General features: G+C 41.0%; 1 protein-coding gene across 1 annotated transcript in view; it reads left to right on the top strand.

The window, feature by feature from the left end:
* Positions 1-19,194, top strand: part of LOC137562326 (dynein axonemal heavy chain 3-like) — a 1,996,682-nt gene that overhangs the window by 1,565,406 nt on the left and 412,082 nt on the right. The window contains exon 54 of the mRNA XM_068273663.1: positions 5,195-5,357. Within this exon, the coding sequence (XP_068129764.1) occupies positions 5,195-5,357 (163 nt within the window). The remainder of the gene's footprint in view (positions 1-5,194; positions 5,358-19,194) is intronic.

The raw sequence follows: 19,194 nt of genomic DNA, 5'->3' as shown, positions 1-19,194 counted from the left end.
ACCTTCCAGCAGGACAATGACCCTAAACATAAAGCCAGGGCAAAAATGGAATGGTTTAAAACAAAACATATCTGTGTGTTAGAATGGCCCAGTCAAAGTCCAGATCTAAATCCAATCGAGAATCTGTGGCACGATCTGAAAACTGCTGTTCACAAACACTGTCCATCTAATCTGACTGAGCTGGAGCTGTTTTGCAAAGAAGAATGGGCAAGGATTTCAGTCTCTAGATGTGCAAAGCTGGTAGAGACATACCCTAAAAGACTGGCAGCTGTAATTGCAGCAAAAGGTGGTTCTACAAAGTATTGACTCAGGGGGCCGAATAATTACGCACACCCCACTTTGCAGTTATTTATTAGTAAAACATTTTTGGAATGATGTATGAGTTTCGTTCCACTTCTCACGTGTACACCACTTTGTATTGGTCTTTCACGTGGAATTCCAATAAAATTGATGCATATTTGTGGCAGTAATGTGACAAAATGAGGAAAACTTCAAGGGGGCTGAATACTTTTGCAACCCACTGTATATATATCACACACACACACACACACACACACACACACACTAATATGTGTGTATGTATATGGTTGTGTGTGTGTAGTGTGTGTATATATATATATATATATATATATATATATATATATATATATATATATATATATATATCATGTTACAGTATACTATGCATTTTTATTGCATAGTTAATTATCTGCACTCCAGTCTGGGATTCTCTCAGTTTCTCTGCATGTAACAGGCAGATCCCTCCCCCCTCAGCCTCACGAACTGCATCAGTCTTGTCTAAAAGTGAGAACAGAGAGTGAGGAGTAAACAAAGCACACAGAGCCTGCAGGGGGCGTGCATAGCTTGTATTCATTACAACAAAGGCGGCACATTCCCCCTGGGTCGACAAAGCTTGACAAAGAAAAGAAGATTAGATAGATTACAGAGACAGTGCAACTAGAAAAGGCTGCAGTAATACAGACCACATTAGAACAGGTATAGGAACTTATAGGCTAGAAGAAATAAGGTTGAAAATTCTGTTACAGAGTCTCTTTAATAGATTTAACATAAAGTGAGAACAGAAATATGTCCAAAGAAGACATGGACAGAGTGGCAAACCGGTTATATTATTATGCTATATCTTGTACAGTTGATGTTTCTGTAATGTATCATGGTAGTTAATGTTTCATTTGGATGTCAGCTATTGTGTAGCTGTAGGGAATGCATGCTGAATTGTTGTCTATAGACTTCTCGTTGGGGATCGGGACCCGATAGCCTGGGGTGACCTTGCTCACCAGCCTATACAGATGCATGTCAGCAATGTAGCTGATGACACGTCTCAGCTATGCTGGGGGGGCGGAGGGACGATGGAGTGGCACATGCATGACGTCACATGGCTGGCGGGAGAGTGGCGCAGACAATGTGATCAGCTCTCATGGGGTTGCTCGTGGGTTAGGGGTTGGCGGCCATTGTACACACACCTGATGTACAATCAGGTGGTCTTTATCGGCTGCCTTAGTCAGGTGTGAATATGGGCCATTCTGCTGTATTGTCTAGGATGAAATCTTCTACTGCCTGAAGGCAATTCCGATTTCTGATGTTATTAAAAAAAAAAGTCCTGCAGCTGCATTTTTTCTGCTTTTTTCTTCTTGTGTCGCTAGCATCCAGTGAAAATCGCAAATCGAAATTGGAAATCGGAATTGCAATTTGCAACATAAAAGACGCCAGAGATGGTGTGTTTCTAATGCTTGAAATGAAATAAATGAGTTATCTTCCATTTGTCGGCCTGCTCGTGGTATAATGGACCATCATCCCATTACATGGTTAAACAACCGAAAAGAAACGAGCAGACATAATTACGCAAACAATGTTGCTACCACAAGAGGTTTGCATCAGGGGTAATAGGTCATAGACCTGTTTCAAACACTAATATACAACAAAAAACAAATGTGGTTTTTGTAAGGAGGTGAATCACAGCAATATTTTTTATCCATAAATACAGTATACATATACTCTTCTCTCAGGATTGTTTGTGGCCCAGTGTTACTTTACTTGAAATTAGTTATTTATAATAACCGTAACACTGCTGACTTTACCACAACATCCTGGGAGAATCTTGTATAATCCTTTTTGTAATAGTGGATATTATTAATTGCTGAATACAGTAATATAGCGGTGCTCCTACTTTAATATTGATTGTACTGGGGGCCTTTTGTAGGCTTGTCCACGGCTGGCTCTGTTTTACTTGTTTTTAATTTTTGTTAGTTGGCTTCAAATAAACTTTATATACAAGACCTCATATATGGCGTTTGCAACATTTTTTGCTCTTCTATTCCAGTTTATATAGGGGTTGTCCTTTTGCTTTTTGTTGAATATTTACCTCATCCCATTACAGACAGCAGTGCAGGACTGTGTTAATAGAGCATGATCTGACCATTGAGTTGACAGTTTTTAATTCCACAAAATTGTCCTAAATTGAATAGATCAGATAAGATGGAGCAAGAGAGGTCTATGCATGGGATTTTAAAAGTGGCAACTCTGCTCAATGGACAAGCAAGTAGAATTTTAAAAGTGGATTCAAACTTAAGAAATTACTCCCTCTACATTTCTCTCCTTTCATATATTTTAATGGAAATCAATGGATAAAGGAATGTTTCAATAGAAGCAGGAAAAAAGGGCACAGGACTCAGGAGCCCTTATTGAAAAGACAGTGCTGCCACAGGCGCCTATGATAAAAGCCACTTTTAGCAACATTCAATGGAAATTTGGGCGCAAATTGCGGCTTCCGCAAAGCCACGATATGCAGCTATGAAGGTAAAATTGGGCATCTGGAGGTGCCCGATTAACCGCAAGAGGGGCAATTTGTTGCAGAGAGGCTTTGCAGAAAAAAAATGGCCACCGCTTTCTTCCAGGTCCTTGTATAGCTCAGGCTGTGGACCCTCCAGGCAGTCTAGGCTCTGCAATCTGGCTATCCCAGCCTGCACGAGTGACAAGGGGTTAAATATGCTTGGTGGGACCCCACATCATTTTTTAAAAACTTTTTAATGGCCAAATCACAGCTAATTTTACCAGGGATCCTTATATAGCAATATTGTGGCTGTACATTGATCCCTGGCCAAAGTGTTGCAAGTTCCACTGGGTTTCCAGGTGGTCAGTACACAGTGTGTCTGGAAACCCTGGCATGAAATTTACTGCTCTTTCTGTTGAAACATGTCTGTTGAAACATGTCATTTTACATTATACATATACATTGTTTTTCTATAGTAACTTTAAAATTGATTTTCTCAAAAACTACAAGGTCTTTTTGACCATTGTTCTCCTTAACATACCCTGCAAATTTGGTTATCCTAGCATGTATGGGGGCTTTGTTATTAACCACTTAAGTCGGCGGCCATTGACTTTAATGTTAAATGCAGACTGTTCCCTGGCGAACATGTTAATCCATCCCTAGTCATCACTGAGGATAAGATAAAATACAATACAATACAATAACATTTCTATAGGGCTTTTCTCCCATAGGACTCAAAGCGCTTAGGCTCTCTCAGATTCAGTAATTAGTAGGATGAAGTATTCACACAACAAAAGTTATATTTCTGCAAATGCCAGACTGAACAGGTGGGTTTTCAGTCTGGATTTAAACACGTCCAGGGATGGGGCTGTCCTGATCTGTTGAGGTAAGGAGTTCCAAAACGTAGTGGCAGCATGACAGAAGGCTCTGGGACCAAAAGTTTCCAAGTGGACTCTGGGTATGACTAGATTATTAGAACCTGTGGATCTGAGAATGCGGGGATTGATACGCAGCTGTAACATATCTTTCATGTATCCAGGGCCTAGATTATTCAGGGATTTAAATGTCAGTAGGCCGATCTTGAATAGGACCCTCCATTCTATAGGTAGCCAGTGAAGGGAATGCAGGACTGGCGTTATGTGGCAGTGACGGGGTTGGTTGGTTAGCAGTCTGGCAGCAGTATTCTGTAAAACTTACAATCGTGCAGGAAACTAGTTCTACTAGCCCTGCTACTAGGAAATCACATGAAGACTAGATTGTAAATGTCATCAGAGAATATACAAACTTGAATTTTTAAAAGTTTTAGGCCTCTTTTTCACAGACAGCTAAAGGCAGTGAATTCACCACCTGTCAGCTGCCCCGATCCTCCAGCCAAGTGCTTGGCACAGGCAAAGGACAGGCACCTCCTCATGTAGTTACACCTAAGAACGGCAATTGCCATGCTCAGACATGACTTTGACATGTGCAGTGTTACCAAACACTGGCATTGGACTGCATGTAATTGCAGTCACGCGGCACTTTTGGCGGGCAGTTAGATGGCTGAACTGCTTGATAAATGAGCAGTTCAGCCGTCCATGAAAAAGACGTCTAAACTGATCCTAATGAGATGAGAGTTGGGAACATGTGTGGTGTGGGACATTTTCTAGAAGCCAGGAGTTCTCTTTTAGTCAGATCTTGTTCTGCGCCCCTTCTTCTCATCATTGACTCAGAAATTATAAGAGATAGTAGATAAGAACAACAGTCAAGCAATCCATTTTTTTAGTATAACTTTTATTTCCATTCTCTAAATCTCTTTACCTATAGCTTTCATTTAATGTTGATTCTTGAGAATGATTTATTTAACACAATTTTTTAGGATAGGTATTGGATTATCTTTAAAAGAGAATAATTTTATCTTTGTTTACCTCTTAAACTGCATCCCAATTTCACTAGTTTAGTGTTCTTTATTTCATGCAAATTACGTTATCTATTACAACCATTGCCATTTTTGTAGCTTGCCGAAATGTTTAGCTGAAAAGCCACTAATGTGTAGTATACTTTCATAACAAACATATTCTATTGTACTGCTTAAAAAATAAATATGATAAAAATGAGAGGGGGAAAAAAAACATTGTTATTGGTTCTCATACAGTATTCATAAGCACGAGCAAGTTCCTTCTTTTTTTTACTGACCTGACCTTGGAGTTGTTCGAGTGGAAATAAGATTTTTTTGAAAAAAAATGCTTCTACAGCTTTGGTTTCCTGTGATAGCCAAAAAAAAAGAACCTAGTTTTGGGGGATTGATGAGGACAAATGTGTGTTTACGTCTCAAAGCAGCACATAAGCAAGAAGGAATGAACTGAGCTGTGCTGTATATCATCCATTCATGGCTGTGTCTCATGTGATTATATTTTTAATTATGGGCAGGTTTTTCCAAATGCTGCAGAGACAGATCTATGTCACATCAACATCTTACCTTGAATTAATCAAGACTTTTAAGAATCTCTTAGAACGTAAAAGGCTTGAGCTGCTATCCAGCAAGAATAGATACCTGGTCGGCCTGGAAAAGCTGGATTTTGCTTCATCGCAAGTGAGTAAAAAATATATTTGCAGCTGATCAAGGTAATGTCCTTCCTACTGTTTCTCCTACACAAATTGACGTTAGCATTAAGGCTTCCAGAAAGCATTTTGTAAACAGGGGTTGAAATTAACAGTAGCCTGGGGTTATAAAAAAATTCAAAGCAGATGGGCCAAATTTCTCTGGTTTTTAATTGGATTATAATGTACTCTCATTAGTAAGCAAAGGAGCCAGCCTGGCACCAGAATCATAGAAGCAATGCTAAGTTCCTGCCATGTAGGTAGGGAATAAACTGATGCGAAGGCTGCACTTGTTGTGAAAACAGCAGGACTGAAAGCGATTGTTTCCTTGCTTTTAGTTACCACGTAGAATAAAAGTTTTCAGACCACATCAGTTAACGCAGTGAGAGAAGCAGCATATTCCCAAAATAGATCTGTTTGCATATCATTTGGTAGAAGCAAACCTCTTCTTAAACAAAAAGTCAATATTTTCCTGAAGGGAAAAGAGGCAAGAAATAATTTCCGCTCTACATTGCCTATTCCGATTTTGTTATTTAGTTGTCACCTGTTTTGCTATTTGTCTAGCCATTGGCCTCTAACCTCTGCTTTGCTAACATATTCATGTAAAACAAAGCTCCATGCAAGTAATTGTAAATATGGGCTACATTGTGTTTCATTTCACAAAACTGAACAACATATATTTTACTATGAAGAATTCATGAATGGGGAAAAGAACTGATAAGGGGGGAAATGTGCTCATTCAAAAAGGGTGCAACAGTAATCTGGGTTCCAGAGAAAGCCACACTAGTGGAATATTGGTTAAATAACTAATATTTTACACTTAATTCTAATAGGAAAGTATTGGTAATTTTGCCAGTATTCTACTAACATCTAACCATGTTCTCACAAAAGCCCTCCCTCCAGAGAGCGCTAATCACTACGCCACCGAGCTGCATTCTATTGCTCATTCATTAACGTGTACTGCAGAGACCACAGATAAAAGCATCCTGGCAAGTATGTGATCTTTTTCCCACTACCAGCAATACATGATCACTACCATCATGCCATGGATATAGAGCAGAGAAGATGTGTCAGGAGGATTCAGGACAGCAGGTGGAAGAAGGATGTAGGAATGAGGACTGGTAACAATGTAATTACTGGCGCTCTAGGTGCCAACCTCTGCAATAGAGAGAGGAAGACCCAAGGCCCCAGTGAATGATTCAAGGCCTTCTAATACTAAAACAAAGCTAAAATTAGTTTTTAGACATGTATTGTACTAATGGCCTATCTTTACACTTAAAGAGGAACTGTAGCAAAAAGGGGGGAAAATAAATAAATACACTGCAAAGTGAGAAGTTAAAATATAAAAGAGCGATCAAGAAATGATTGATAATCGTCATGTAATTTGTTCATGTTATTTGATCCACAAACAGCCTGCACATAATCATCTTTACTACTGGCAAACATGAAAAAAACAGACAGCACCAACTGCCATTATCTATAATCACACTCCCTAACAATTCAAAAGGCTCAAAGGTTGATTTTATATAGATATGCACAAAGGGGGATACTGGTTGCTTGGCTGTTGAAAACAGCTGTTATTTCCCACAATACACCAAGGCTCACAGACAGCAAACTGTCAGGACCTAAGTCCTGACATCACAGTGTGGGAGGGGTTTTATGACAATATCAGCTATACAGACCCCCGCTGATGAACTTCTATTCAAGAAAAGGTAAAGATTTTTCCATGGAAATAGGAGTATCAGCTACTGACTGGAATGAAGTTCAGTCCTTAGCTACAGTTTTTCTTTAAAGAGAATCTGTCGCAAAATTCTTAACATTTAAAAACACATGTAAATAAGAAGTACATTTCTCCCAGAGTAAAATGAGCTTTCTACTACCTGCTGTAAGTAACCGCAAGATAGGAGAAAAGTCTTTTATGGCTCATTTTACTCTGGGAGAAATGTACTTCTTGTCTGTATGTGTTTTAAAAGGGAACCTTAACTGAGAAGGATACAGATGTTTCCTTTTAAACAATACCAGTTGCCTGGCATCCTGCTGATCTCTATGGCTGCAGTAGAAGCTGAGCCACGCGCCTGAAACAAGCATGCAGATAATCCAGTCTGACTTCAGTCAGAGCACCTGATCTGAATGCTTGTTGAGGGGCTGTGGCTGAAAGTATTAGAGACACAGGATCAGCAGGCGATTCAGGCAACTGGTATTATTTTAAAAGGAAATATCCATATACTTCTCAATTTAGGTTCCCTTTAAATGTTAAGATTTTCACGACAGTTCCTCTTTAAGTATGGGAATAGGCTATTATGAGTATAACAAAACAAACGGTAGACTTACAGGTTTAAACTGTATGAGAGAGATAGCTACATAATAGGGTTGAGCTGTCAGAATCGGATTTTTCGCATCGGAATTCTGCAGTTCCAAGTAGAAACACAAAAGGAATGAAAATTGCTCTGTTCCATTTTTCCATTAAAGCTAAAAGCAGGGACTTCCATGGTTAGTAGCAAAGAAGCCCCCGTACATGCTATTGTCACCACATTTGCCACATATGTTAAGGAGATCAGTAGGGACATGGTAAAAATAATTGTTTAAAAAAAAAATGTCGTTCTTGATAAAAATCAATTTTAAAGTTTCATAGGAAAAATGTTTTTTAAACTTGGTACATTGACACTTTGCTGTGGTACAATGTACTGTGTTCCGAGTTCTGTGTTCTGTATACACATTGTATACACTTCATGAAAATAGACAGTGCAGTGTTCCCCTCCCGAGCCTCTTTAACCCCTTGTCCCCCATGCAGGCTGGGATAGAATGCGGAGGCCGGACCATGTGGGGCTCCGCACACTAAACTATACCAGCGTGTATTGTCCATGGTATCTGGGGTCTCTGGAAGAGAGGGATGGACAAGACTCCACTTTTCACCCAGAGCCTTTGTCCAGTCCATTGACAAAGGGCACTTCCTCCCCTCTGGTGCCCAGGAGGAGGCAGGAGGAGAACATTGACACCCTGGGGGGGGGGTTCATGGTGACATCTGGGGGTCCCTTTTAAGAAGTAGACCCCCAGATGCCCGCATCCTCCCCAGGGGAAATGAGTATAGGGGTACTGACATACCGCTTACCCATTTCCACAATGAGTTGAAAAAGAGATAAAAAGACAACCATGAATAAAGACCTTTATTGTTCTAAATTAACCATGAATACTTACCTTTGAATAATTCCGCGCAAGCACCCTTAGTAGTGATCCAACGCCAGGGTCCTCTAAGGAGGTGGCGTGCAAACCATGGATCCTAACAAATGCCTGGCACTGAATGGCCATAGACAGCCTTGGCATATGTATTGCAGAGGCTGGGAATGCAAAAGTTTGCTTCTGAAACAAGAATTTTTGGTGAACAGTGATGTCAACAAGATGGCTGCTGGGTAATCCCGGATCCCATGCTAGAGGGGCAGAACAAGCGTTTTTTCATATGGTTCAGGGGTCAAGAGGACAAGGGCAGGGGTCGGCATAGTTCTTTCTATAGGACATATGACTGGTGGTATTGCTAAGGTGTTATGGGCAACTTGCTTGTCAGAGAGGTGTGAGCAGGGAAGAGGGAACAGTTTGCTAATGATTACCACTATTCAATGCACATATAGAGGGGATCATTACCAGCATATCACCAATAAAAAACAAATACAGTGGCTGAAGGAGGGCCCTTAGTGGGCCCCTCTAGTCCAGGAGCCCCAAATTCTGCATCCCCTTTTTGTTATGCCACTGCATATGACATCATCATTATTTTATCTAGTTCATTAAACGTTATTGGGTCAATTCAAAAATAACCCCCATTATTCATCAGTAAAGTTCATTCATCTTCTCAAAAGCATAATGGGGATTGACTAAAATAATTTTGAACCAGCAGGCAGACAACTTAGAGAACTGTGACTGAACTTTTTTTTTGCAATTCCAAGTTTATTAAAGTATAAAGAAAGCATAAGATATACAAAAACAGCTGAGCACAAGTGTCTCATTGAATACACAGTTCAATTGACATACATATCATATCATACAATGCTAATTCTTAAGTACAATAATTGGTAAGCTAGGGTACATCCAGGGATATTTCCAGGAATACTTCCAGGGAAGTCCCCGCAAATTGTAGTTTTGTAAATTCCATGCTCCCACACCGGGAAGAAACCATTCCCCCACCTGCATTTAAGAAATATGCAACAACAGTAAGGGAGGCCTACTGTAAGTGACAGTAAAGTAAAGTAGAGAGGAGGACATGCCCACCACCTTTAATTATTACTCATGAGCCTTTTGTATTCATCAGACTGTTGGAAGTCATTCCAGATCGACCACGTCATAGTATATTGCTCAGACCTATCTTGTGATGTCAGAATCATGTGTTCCATGGTTTCGATTTGTTCTATTCGTTTGATCCAGGACTGAATTGAGGGGGCTACTGGGGATTTCCAGTGCAGGGGGATCATTGCCCTAGCTGCGTTGATAAAGTGTATAGTGGCCGACTTCTTGTATGCTTTTAGGGGTACATGTGTGTTGTGCAACAGGAAAAGGCCCGGGTTAAGAGGGATATGATCCCCTGTAATTTTACCGATTATTTGTTGGACTGAGGGCCAAAACTGTGTTAAAGCTGGGCAAGACCAAAAAATGTGATAAATATCGCTTCCACTGGCTCCACAGCGCCAACATGCGTCTGGGGATGCAGGGAAAATCCTGTGTAACGTCGAAGGGGTTCTATACCATCTAGTTAAAATTTTGAAGCCCAGTTCTTGTATATTGACATTCAGTGATCCTTTATGTGAGAGTAAGAGTATTTTTTGCCATTGGTCTTCCTCAATTTCCTCCCCCAAGTCTCTTTCTCATTGCTCTTGATATTTTATCTTAGCTGAATCCCTTGGAGTCAGAAGCAGTTGGTATAGTGTAGAGACCAAATGTCTATGCTGAACGGGACTTATAAGTAGATTCTCAAATGGTGATAATGGCATTGTACAGTCATCAGTCTTCAAGATGGATTGTAGGAAATGTTTAATTTGGAAATATTGCCAGTTACAAACTGGCCTATTCCCGTTGAGCAGAGACATTTCTTGCATGGATTTAATCCTACCTTGCGTTAGAAAATCCTTCACTCTCGGATAACTTTCCTTACACCAAGATAGGAGGAAGGGAATGTCTTTAGCTGGTGAGAAGTCTGGGTTATCTTTAAGGGGAGTAAGTGGGCCTGGAAGCCTCAACAAGCCCAGCGTCGGAAGCCATTTCCTCATGGTTTTCACTGAGGCAGCAATGAGGGGATTTTGCCAGGATAATAGAGTTTTTGCAGGGGGGCTAAACCATCCCAGGGACGCTGCTGTGCAGCTAGCAGTCTCCTGTTCTATCTCGACCCATGGCTTAGGGTTTTGGGGTAGCGCCCATTCCACCACCCTTGAGAGCTGTGCAGCCATATGATACTTCTGGAGTTCTGGTAAACCAGTGCCCCCTAGCTCTTTCGGCCTAATTAGTATGGTTCTCTTGACTCTGGGGGGTTTATTACCCCATATAAATTTGTTGATCTTTATCTGAAGATTTTTGAGGAAGCTGTGCGGCAGATCAATAGGAATGCATTGGCTAATATATAGAAACCTAGGTAGTAAGTTCATCTTAATTACCGCCATTCTGCCAAACCAGGACAAGAGTGATTGCTTTCCCCAGTTGAGTAAATCCGTCTCCAATATTTTCCCTATTCTCCCAAAATTGGCCGCAAAGAGATCTTTCAGATCTGGGGTAATATAGATTCCCAGATATTTAAATGAATGTTCGGCCCATTGAAAAGCAAAATTCTCTTTACAGGATTTTACCACCCCAGAGTCAAGAGAAAGGTTCAGTGCTTGTGATTTGTGAAAATTTATTTTTAAATTTGATATGTGTCCGAATTCTGTGAACTTTCGGATTAGATTTGGTAGTGAAATAAGGGGGTTCCTGAGAAAGAACAGTAGGTCGTCTGCAAATGCAGCTACTACATGTTGAGATGGCCCAACAGCAATCCCCTGAATATTAGGGTCTGCTCTAATCGCATTTAGGAAAGGTTCCATAGTTAGTATGTAGATTAAGGGTGACAGGGGGCATCCCTGCCTGGTCCCATTTGTGATAAAGAATGGTCTAGATAATACCCCGTTTACTTTCACCCGTGCTGAAGGGTTTGTGTATAGGAGTCCGATCCATCTGCACATTGCCTCTCCGATTCCTAGGCGTGACAGGGTGGCATGAATATAATCCCACGCCACCCTGTCAAACGCCTTTTCCGCATCAGTGGAAAGCATAAATGCCTTCAGGCCCCTTTTTTTAACAAATGCCATCAGGTCAATTGACCCCATGACATTATCTCTTGCTTCCCTACCAGGAACAAATCCAGCCTGGTCTGTATTTATATGAGTTGGTATGAAAGGAAGGAGTCGATTTGCTAATATTTTCGCTAATAGTTTAGCATCAAGATTTAACAATGAAATGGGTCTGTAGTTTGTACAGAGCTGAGGGTTCTTGTCAGACTTGGGAATCACGGCAATATGTGCCTCCAAGAATTGAGAGGAGGGAATAGTTCCATCTGTAATTGCATTAAAAGCTGCTACAAAGGCTGGGGCCAATTTACTAGCGTGTAGTTTATAGTATTGGCTTGTAAAGCCATCTGGGCCAGGCGCCTTTCCAGTTTTCAAGGCTTTGACTGCTAAGAGAAATTCATCCTCTGAAATAGGGGCTTCCATGTCTTCACGATCAGGTTGTTCTAGTTGTAAGGATAAGGCGTGTCTAGAGATAAATTCCTGAATACGATTGGATCTCGACAAGCCTGGTCCAGAGGCCGGCCCCGAGTCCTGTATGTTATATAGGGACTCATAGTATTGACGGAATCCCTCCGCAATATCCTCAGATCTGTACAATTTGTTTTGTCTATTATCTATCAGGGATGTAATGTGAGTACGGAGAGTCTGCTTATTAAGGGCCCTTGCTAGATATTTCCCGCTTTTATTCCCGTGTTCATAAAAGACCTTTTTGTATGCTAAAAGTTTGCGTTTCGCGTCTGTATACAATAGCCTGTCCAGATCAGTGCGGGCTTTATTTAAATCTTCTAGGCTAGCGATAGCCAGGGATCTCTTATGAACCCTTTCCAGCTGTTTTATTTTTTCTATCAGGTTTGTTCTACACTCCTCCCTTTCCCTTTTTAGTTTGGCACCTGTTCTTATATAATGTCCCCTCATTACTGCCTTGTGAGCTTCCCATATGGATAGTTTGGACGCCTGTGAGCCGTTGTTAAGTTGGAAGTAGTCTTCCAGCACCTCTTTACTTTTTTGCATTCTAGCTTTGTCAGTGAGAATGTTAGGGTGCAGTCTCCAGGACCACGTTGTGGATGTTTTGTCGGGAATTGAGAGGGTCAGGAAGATTGGCGCGTGATCAGATATTGCTTTTGTGCCAATCGAGGTATTTTTCACAAGATTTAGGTCTCTCTGTGATATAAAAAAGTAGTCGATTCTGGAATACTTCCGGTGAATCGGAGAAAAGTAGGTATAATCCTTTTCATTTGGATGGGAGATTCTCCAGGGGTCCATCAGCGTCATGTTTTGTAGTTTGGTTTTGATAAATTTCAGAGCTCTATATGAAAGCGCTGATGCTCCATTGGAGCAATCTTGTAAGGGGTTCAGTGGGATATTGAAGTCCCCACATAGAATCAAAAGACCTCTATTAAAATTAGAGAGCTTTGTTAAGGTTGTGGCTATAAAGGATGGCTGTTTTCTGTTAGGGACATACACGTTTGCTAGTGTGATTTCCTTATTTGCTATCTTCCCCTTCACAAATATATACCGTCCCTCTGGGTCCTCCTCTCTACCCTCCTCCACAAATGAAATGTCCCTGTGTAGGAAAATAGACACTCCTTTGGTCTTAGATACGGGGGAAGTTGCGTGAAACGCCAGTGGAAATTTGTAGTGAAATCTTTTTGGCATATGATTAGTACGCAGGTGCGTTTCCTGTAAAAATGCGAAATGTATCTTTTCTCTTGTCAGATAGTCAAATACAATGGTACGCTTTTCTGGCGTATTAAGACCATTTACATTGAGTGAGATCATCCTCCACTGGGACCCACCCTCCAGATTTGTACGTGTTACCTTATCAGGTGCCATCTTGTTGCTATGTATAGTATGAATCAGTGGGGTGGGGGTTTCCCAACATCCAAACACAAAGTATTTAGCTAGTAGAGAAAGAAGTAGAAGTATGGTTGGCGCAGGGGGGTCTCCCCGATGTGAGAGCAGGTGCACCCTGGACATACAAACAACAATGCCTAAATCAATAAGCATAAACGTTCCCACGTGAGTGCGATTTGGAGGGTCGCACTCACCACCTACGTGGGTTAAACAATGTCAGTGTATTAAAAGTACACTGTGTGGGGGGCTCGGAAGACGTGCCGAAGCCTTTCTAAATTATGGAGTGACAATTGTAACCATTAACTAGTTCTATGAGCTAAACTCTGGTTCTAAAGTCAAGGCATAATTGAACCGCTATGTCCGCTATTTTTAGCATATTTGAAACTGGGCCTGTCGTCCCGCGACAGCCAGGCGCATTATTAATACCCCATCCTCGTCTGCCCAGTATAGAGGACGGACCTATAAGATCAGAGGTAACTAAGTTTTAACAGTTATTGATATCTATGCGTATAAAGGCTGGATGGTATAGAAAAATATCCGAGTTTTATTTTCTTGGCCTTGAAATTTGTCAGCGAACAGAATGGTTGGATTATCTCTATCCTAGATTCCCATAAGTACGCTGTCCCCTTTTGCATATCCAGGGGAAGGGTGCGGAAGTGTCTCGAGCAAGGAAGCATAATACAGGCGTTAAAGGGGGATAAAGGAGTATATGGGGTGGGGGCACAGAGGGAATATGGAGAAGAGAAAAGTGGTGCAGAGCCTATACACAGCAGAACATTCCAGTTTTTAGTGTTGCAGGCATAAAGTTTCATTATCTACCTGTTAAATGGAATGCTCTGTGCTAGGATGCACAAGAGAGAGAGGAGGGATAAAAAAATGGCAGTAGAGAGTAGTGCAGCTAGAGCATAGCATACATCACATAATACATCATAATTATCACTTTACAACAATAGCTGTTCACCCCACTGCTAGTGTCCTTAAAGTTCGCTATGTTCCATTAGACAAATGTAGATGTATATTGCTTACAGTAATTGAGCTATTCTTACTTCCCATTTAGCTTTGCTATCCCTATGAACATTAAACACTGTGCCCTCGCCAAACACTTAGATAACCAAACCATGTACGTATAAAACCCTAAAAAATATGAAAAAGCTCCAATAAAAATTTGAATGCCTAAAGTGCATGAAGAGTATTTATAGTTACCACTTCCATGGGGCATAAGGAAAAACGTGAAGCCCCCAAGAAAAAGGAAGAAAAAGAAGCCCCCTGAGGGGTTCGGCTCCAGAAATTGTTACGTGGGTATCGTGGAGATATTGTAGCCATGTTAGAGTTCCGTGCACACCGACCTCAATCCTCTTCTTCTGAGGTGCTTGAGCCATGCCGTGAGTGAGCAGGTGTGTCCTGGGATCTTGGTTCTCTGCTTCTGGATCGGTGGCGTACATTGGCCTCTCTCAAGCGCGACCGACGGGCACTGGCAGGTGCACCGGTTTCTGTTTTTTGAAATGGAGAAGCGTAATCCCAGTCCGGTATGTCCATTGTTGGCAGATCCAAGTCCTTACAAAAGGTGATAGTATCAGCAGCTGATTTTAGCATGTAGATTTTCCCTCCGGTCGTCACTGATAGCGAGAATGGGAAGTGCCATCGGTACATTAACCCCTTATCTTTCAGGGCTTGCAGGAGAGGTTTCAGTACCCTTCTCTTCGCCAAAGTTATCGGGGAGAGATCCTGATATATTTGGATAGGGATTTCGTTAAACAGGATGGCGTCTTGAGTTCTTGCCGCCCTCATTATTGCTTCCTTTAGTGGAAAGGACTCCAGACAGCATATGATATCTCTTGCTTTGTCCGTCTCCGATCCTCTTGGGCGGAGAGCTCGATGTGCCCTCACAAAAGCTATTTCTGTGTCCATAGGTCTCTCCAGTATGCTATTAAAGATGGATGTCAGGGCCTCTTGTATTTTCTCCGATGTCACTCCCTCTGGGACCCCTTTAACCCGAATATTGCATCTTCTCCCTCTGTTATCTAGATCCTCGAGCTGCCTTGCATGCTCCAGGAGTCTAGTATCATGAGTGACCGTTTTCTTAGTAAGGGATTTAAGCTGCGTGGATTTTTGCTGGTCTGCGGCTTCCAGAGCTTGCAGTCTTGGGCCTATGGCCGCTACGTCTGCTCGGACCTCCGAAATTGTAGCATGCATATACTTTTTAATGTCCTCCGCTATGCTATGCATGTCAGCTAGGGTAGGGGACCTCTGTTTGTTACTTGCCTTCGGGTCAGTGTCTTGAGGTGAGGACGGTGCGTCATGGTTCTCGTCCGTCGGCGCCATCTTGGAGGCCTTGGCGCTCGTTTTGTGCGGCCGGAATATCTCCGCGACAGGTTTACCAATCTGCGACTGGTTGGTCTTGGGGGTAGCCGAAGAGCTCTGGGTGCTGCGGGTACCTGGCATCGCTGGAAAAGAAAGCCCAATTTCGCTGTATTGGTAGCGACAGCGGACGTGTAGCGGGAGAGAGGGTTTCAAGCGGCCATCTTCTAGCAGCGTCAAGCCACGCCCCCCTGTGACTGAACTTTATCCTGTTTCTTGAAGTTGTATGACATAGCAAAATGTACCCATGAGAGACAGGTTGCACTGTTAGGAAACTGATGGTTGATGAGCTTATGAATAATGTTTCAGTTTGAAAAACCTCTACTGCTAGTATCTGTGTCAGTGATGGCAACTAGTTAAAGTTTAGGGTGCTTCCTCTGGCCCCTATTTTAAAGTGTAATGCAATATTTTTGCTTCCCAAGAAATATGGAATATTTTACCATGAATGCATTAATTCCTTACTGTAAATAAAGCGGTACCCATAAATAATTTATTTATAAGGGAGACCGAATTTCTGTCACCTTCCCACATTTCATTGTCCGTGTTAATAAAGCTGGGAAAATATATTCAGAAAATACTCGAGCCACAAGTAGTGACACGCAAATAAGCAAGTACATGAAGTCATTAAAGTTTAAAGAAATGCACTGCACCTTCATGAAAAGACAAGCCTCTGAAATTGACTGGGTTTTTCCTGTCAAGGAAAATTGTCCACCTGTCCGTCAAACTGGCTGAAACCAATCTTATTCAGAACAAATAGCCTCTGTTTTTGACATGGTATTTCAATTATCCCTGAGTTTTGAAATGTGTCCATGTCAATTTGCACTTGGTGGACATATTCATTGCCATCACACAAACATTTGCTTCTAATTCTGTCATTTCTGCTTTGGGTTTAACAACCTGAGACTCAGGTGTGTGAGAAATGTGCATGCTACTTGCTTTGTAAGTATGCTAAGAGTATACATCCACACATATAAATAACTACAACATGGCAATTGCACACCAACATCATCATTTGATATATGTACATAATTTATCAGGCAAGCACGGTAAAATGAATTGTTAGCATGTTTTGAATTCATCTGACCTCTTCAGAATTTCTCTGCAGCAAAACGTTACGTACTCATGGTTATAAATGAGGCAGCAGCTTCCTGATGGGCTAAAATATATATTATAGGAAATATGGTTCTAGGAAAAACCTCATAGCGTTAAGATGCAAAGAAGCTTATTGAAAATATGACTGAGATCAGAAAGCTCTGAATAGAAGAAAGTGCTCGCCCCTGGAAAGAGAAAGAACTGGCTCACTATGTATAAACATTAGCAGATATGAATCATACACTGTGCAATTTTAGTGTATTTCAAGTAAACCTTGAACTGAAAACTGATGATATAAATAATCCTAAATAGCAATTTTTTAGCCCCATATTCTTATGTTTGATTTACGGGTTAAAAATCTAGGTTGAAATGTGCAGCTGTAGCACTGGAAAACGGGGTGTGTGCTTGTACCAAGTAGCCCACCAAAATCAAGGGCCGTCTGACTGCTCAAAGTGCAGAGTGCAAAGGTACACAGCAAAGAAGAAATTGATCGATTCTCAACCTGGATTTAGCAATTATACCTCAGTTTATTAGTGGTATCATATTGGAAAGGTAGGGGGTAAATTTACAACATGAAAGAAGGGAGAAAACATTTCAGAAGCAGTCAGGAACATTTTAGAAGCAGATTTCAGCATACAATTTACCTGCAGTATAGGCACAGAGTAACCACTTATACTGTGCATACAGAATATGACATTCTAATATTACAAAATCTGGGGCAATGATTGCTTTGAAAATATTACATTATTGATCAGGGCCTCATTTAAAAAAAATCCAGCACACTATAATTACAATTACAGCTGCAGGGTCAACCTACCTTTGTGGGTGTTCTTCTTCGGTTGACTAGTAGAGGGAAAGACACATCAGGCTCAGAAATTGTAAAGAGAGCAACAGGGGTTATTAGCAACCTGGTCCATTCAGAGGCTTTTCATGCTTGAACCAGGGACAGATACTATATGAGAACATTTGTTTTCATTTATTATTGGTTGCTTACTTTTTATCATGCATAATGTTATAAAAGGCGCTGTAGTGACATAGTAGAATGCATTAAATTATTCAGGAAACCCACTTTTATGTACATTTTTCTGGATTCAGCAAAACACTTCCAGTACCTATATACTGCTGTATATTGGTGGGTAATCCCACCCTCCTATTGATGTCAAGCCTAGGCTGATTAGCCATCCGCCCTTCTTCTCCCAGTGCACTCTAGGAGACCTGGGCCCATATGCAATTAACTTTTTCTATGCAATTAACTTTTTCTTCTGAGTCTTCTCCTAGGCGATATTTTCACACCTTGTAAATAAAATGCTTTTTAAAACCCCCAGCAAGCGAGAAAATACTTTTCACCTTTTCATCTACTTTTTGGTACTCGTTCATTTGCAAGTGCTAAAAATGTATTTTAAAAATAAGTTGAAAATTACCTTCTAGGTGAAAACTCAGGTGAAAAAGTGAATTGCATATGTGCCCAGGTGTTTTTTCTATTCAGCTCAAAACATACAACACACAAACGAATCCTTAACAACACATCTTGCCAGCACTAAAGATGCCACCACCTGTGATACATTTCAGAATGTAAATTAGGGTGAGGAAAGATTTTACAATGGGCAAACAGCCAAACACTGACTATAATATTGTAAAAAAAAAAAAAAAAAAGAGAGATTTTATTGCTATTTTCACAAAATTTCCTCTTTAAAGAGGAGCTGTCAGCCATACTCTCTCAGAAAAAAACACATATATAAGTAGATAAATACTTGCTCTACTTACATAACATATGTATTGTACTGTCCACATTTTGATTTCAGTGATTTTTTTTTACTAAAAAAAAAGAGAAAATCCTTCTTAGGATTTTCCATTTTGACTGTTTCTATCTTGAGGCCAATACTGACATCATTTCCTTTCTTAATCTCTCTGTGTATCATTGCATATCATTGACACCCCCACCCAGCTCTGCAGCAGAAAGTACATTGTCTCAGCATGAGAAATATTGGCCAATCAGAGAGGAACAGAGGTGTGGGCGGGGAAAACATGAAGGAAAGAGGCTTCAGCCAATCAGGCTGCATTAGTTATGTCTGAGGGGAAAGTAAAGAAGAAAAAAAGAAAACTCAGCATGCCCTGCAACTTCCTTTGTGAGACAGATGTACCAAATAAGAGCCAGGGAAACTAAGGAATAATGTTTTATGGAGAAAAAAGTAAGGGTGATGTTTAACTTTTGGATTGCCTGGTTAGCAT

Source organism: Hyperolius riggenbachi, chromosome 3 (assembly GCF_040937935.1).
Source record: "Hyperolius riggenbachi isolate aHypRig1 chromosome 3, aHypRig1.pri, whole genome shotgun sequence".
Lineage (NCBI taxonomy): Eukaryota > Metazoa > Chordata > Amphibia > Anura > Hyperoliidae > Hyperolius > Hyperolius riggenbachi.
The sequence above is the reverse complement of the archived record's forward strand: the minus strand, read 5'-3'. Positions and strand labels throughout refer to the sequence as shown.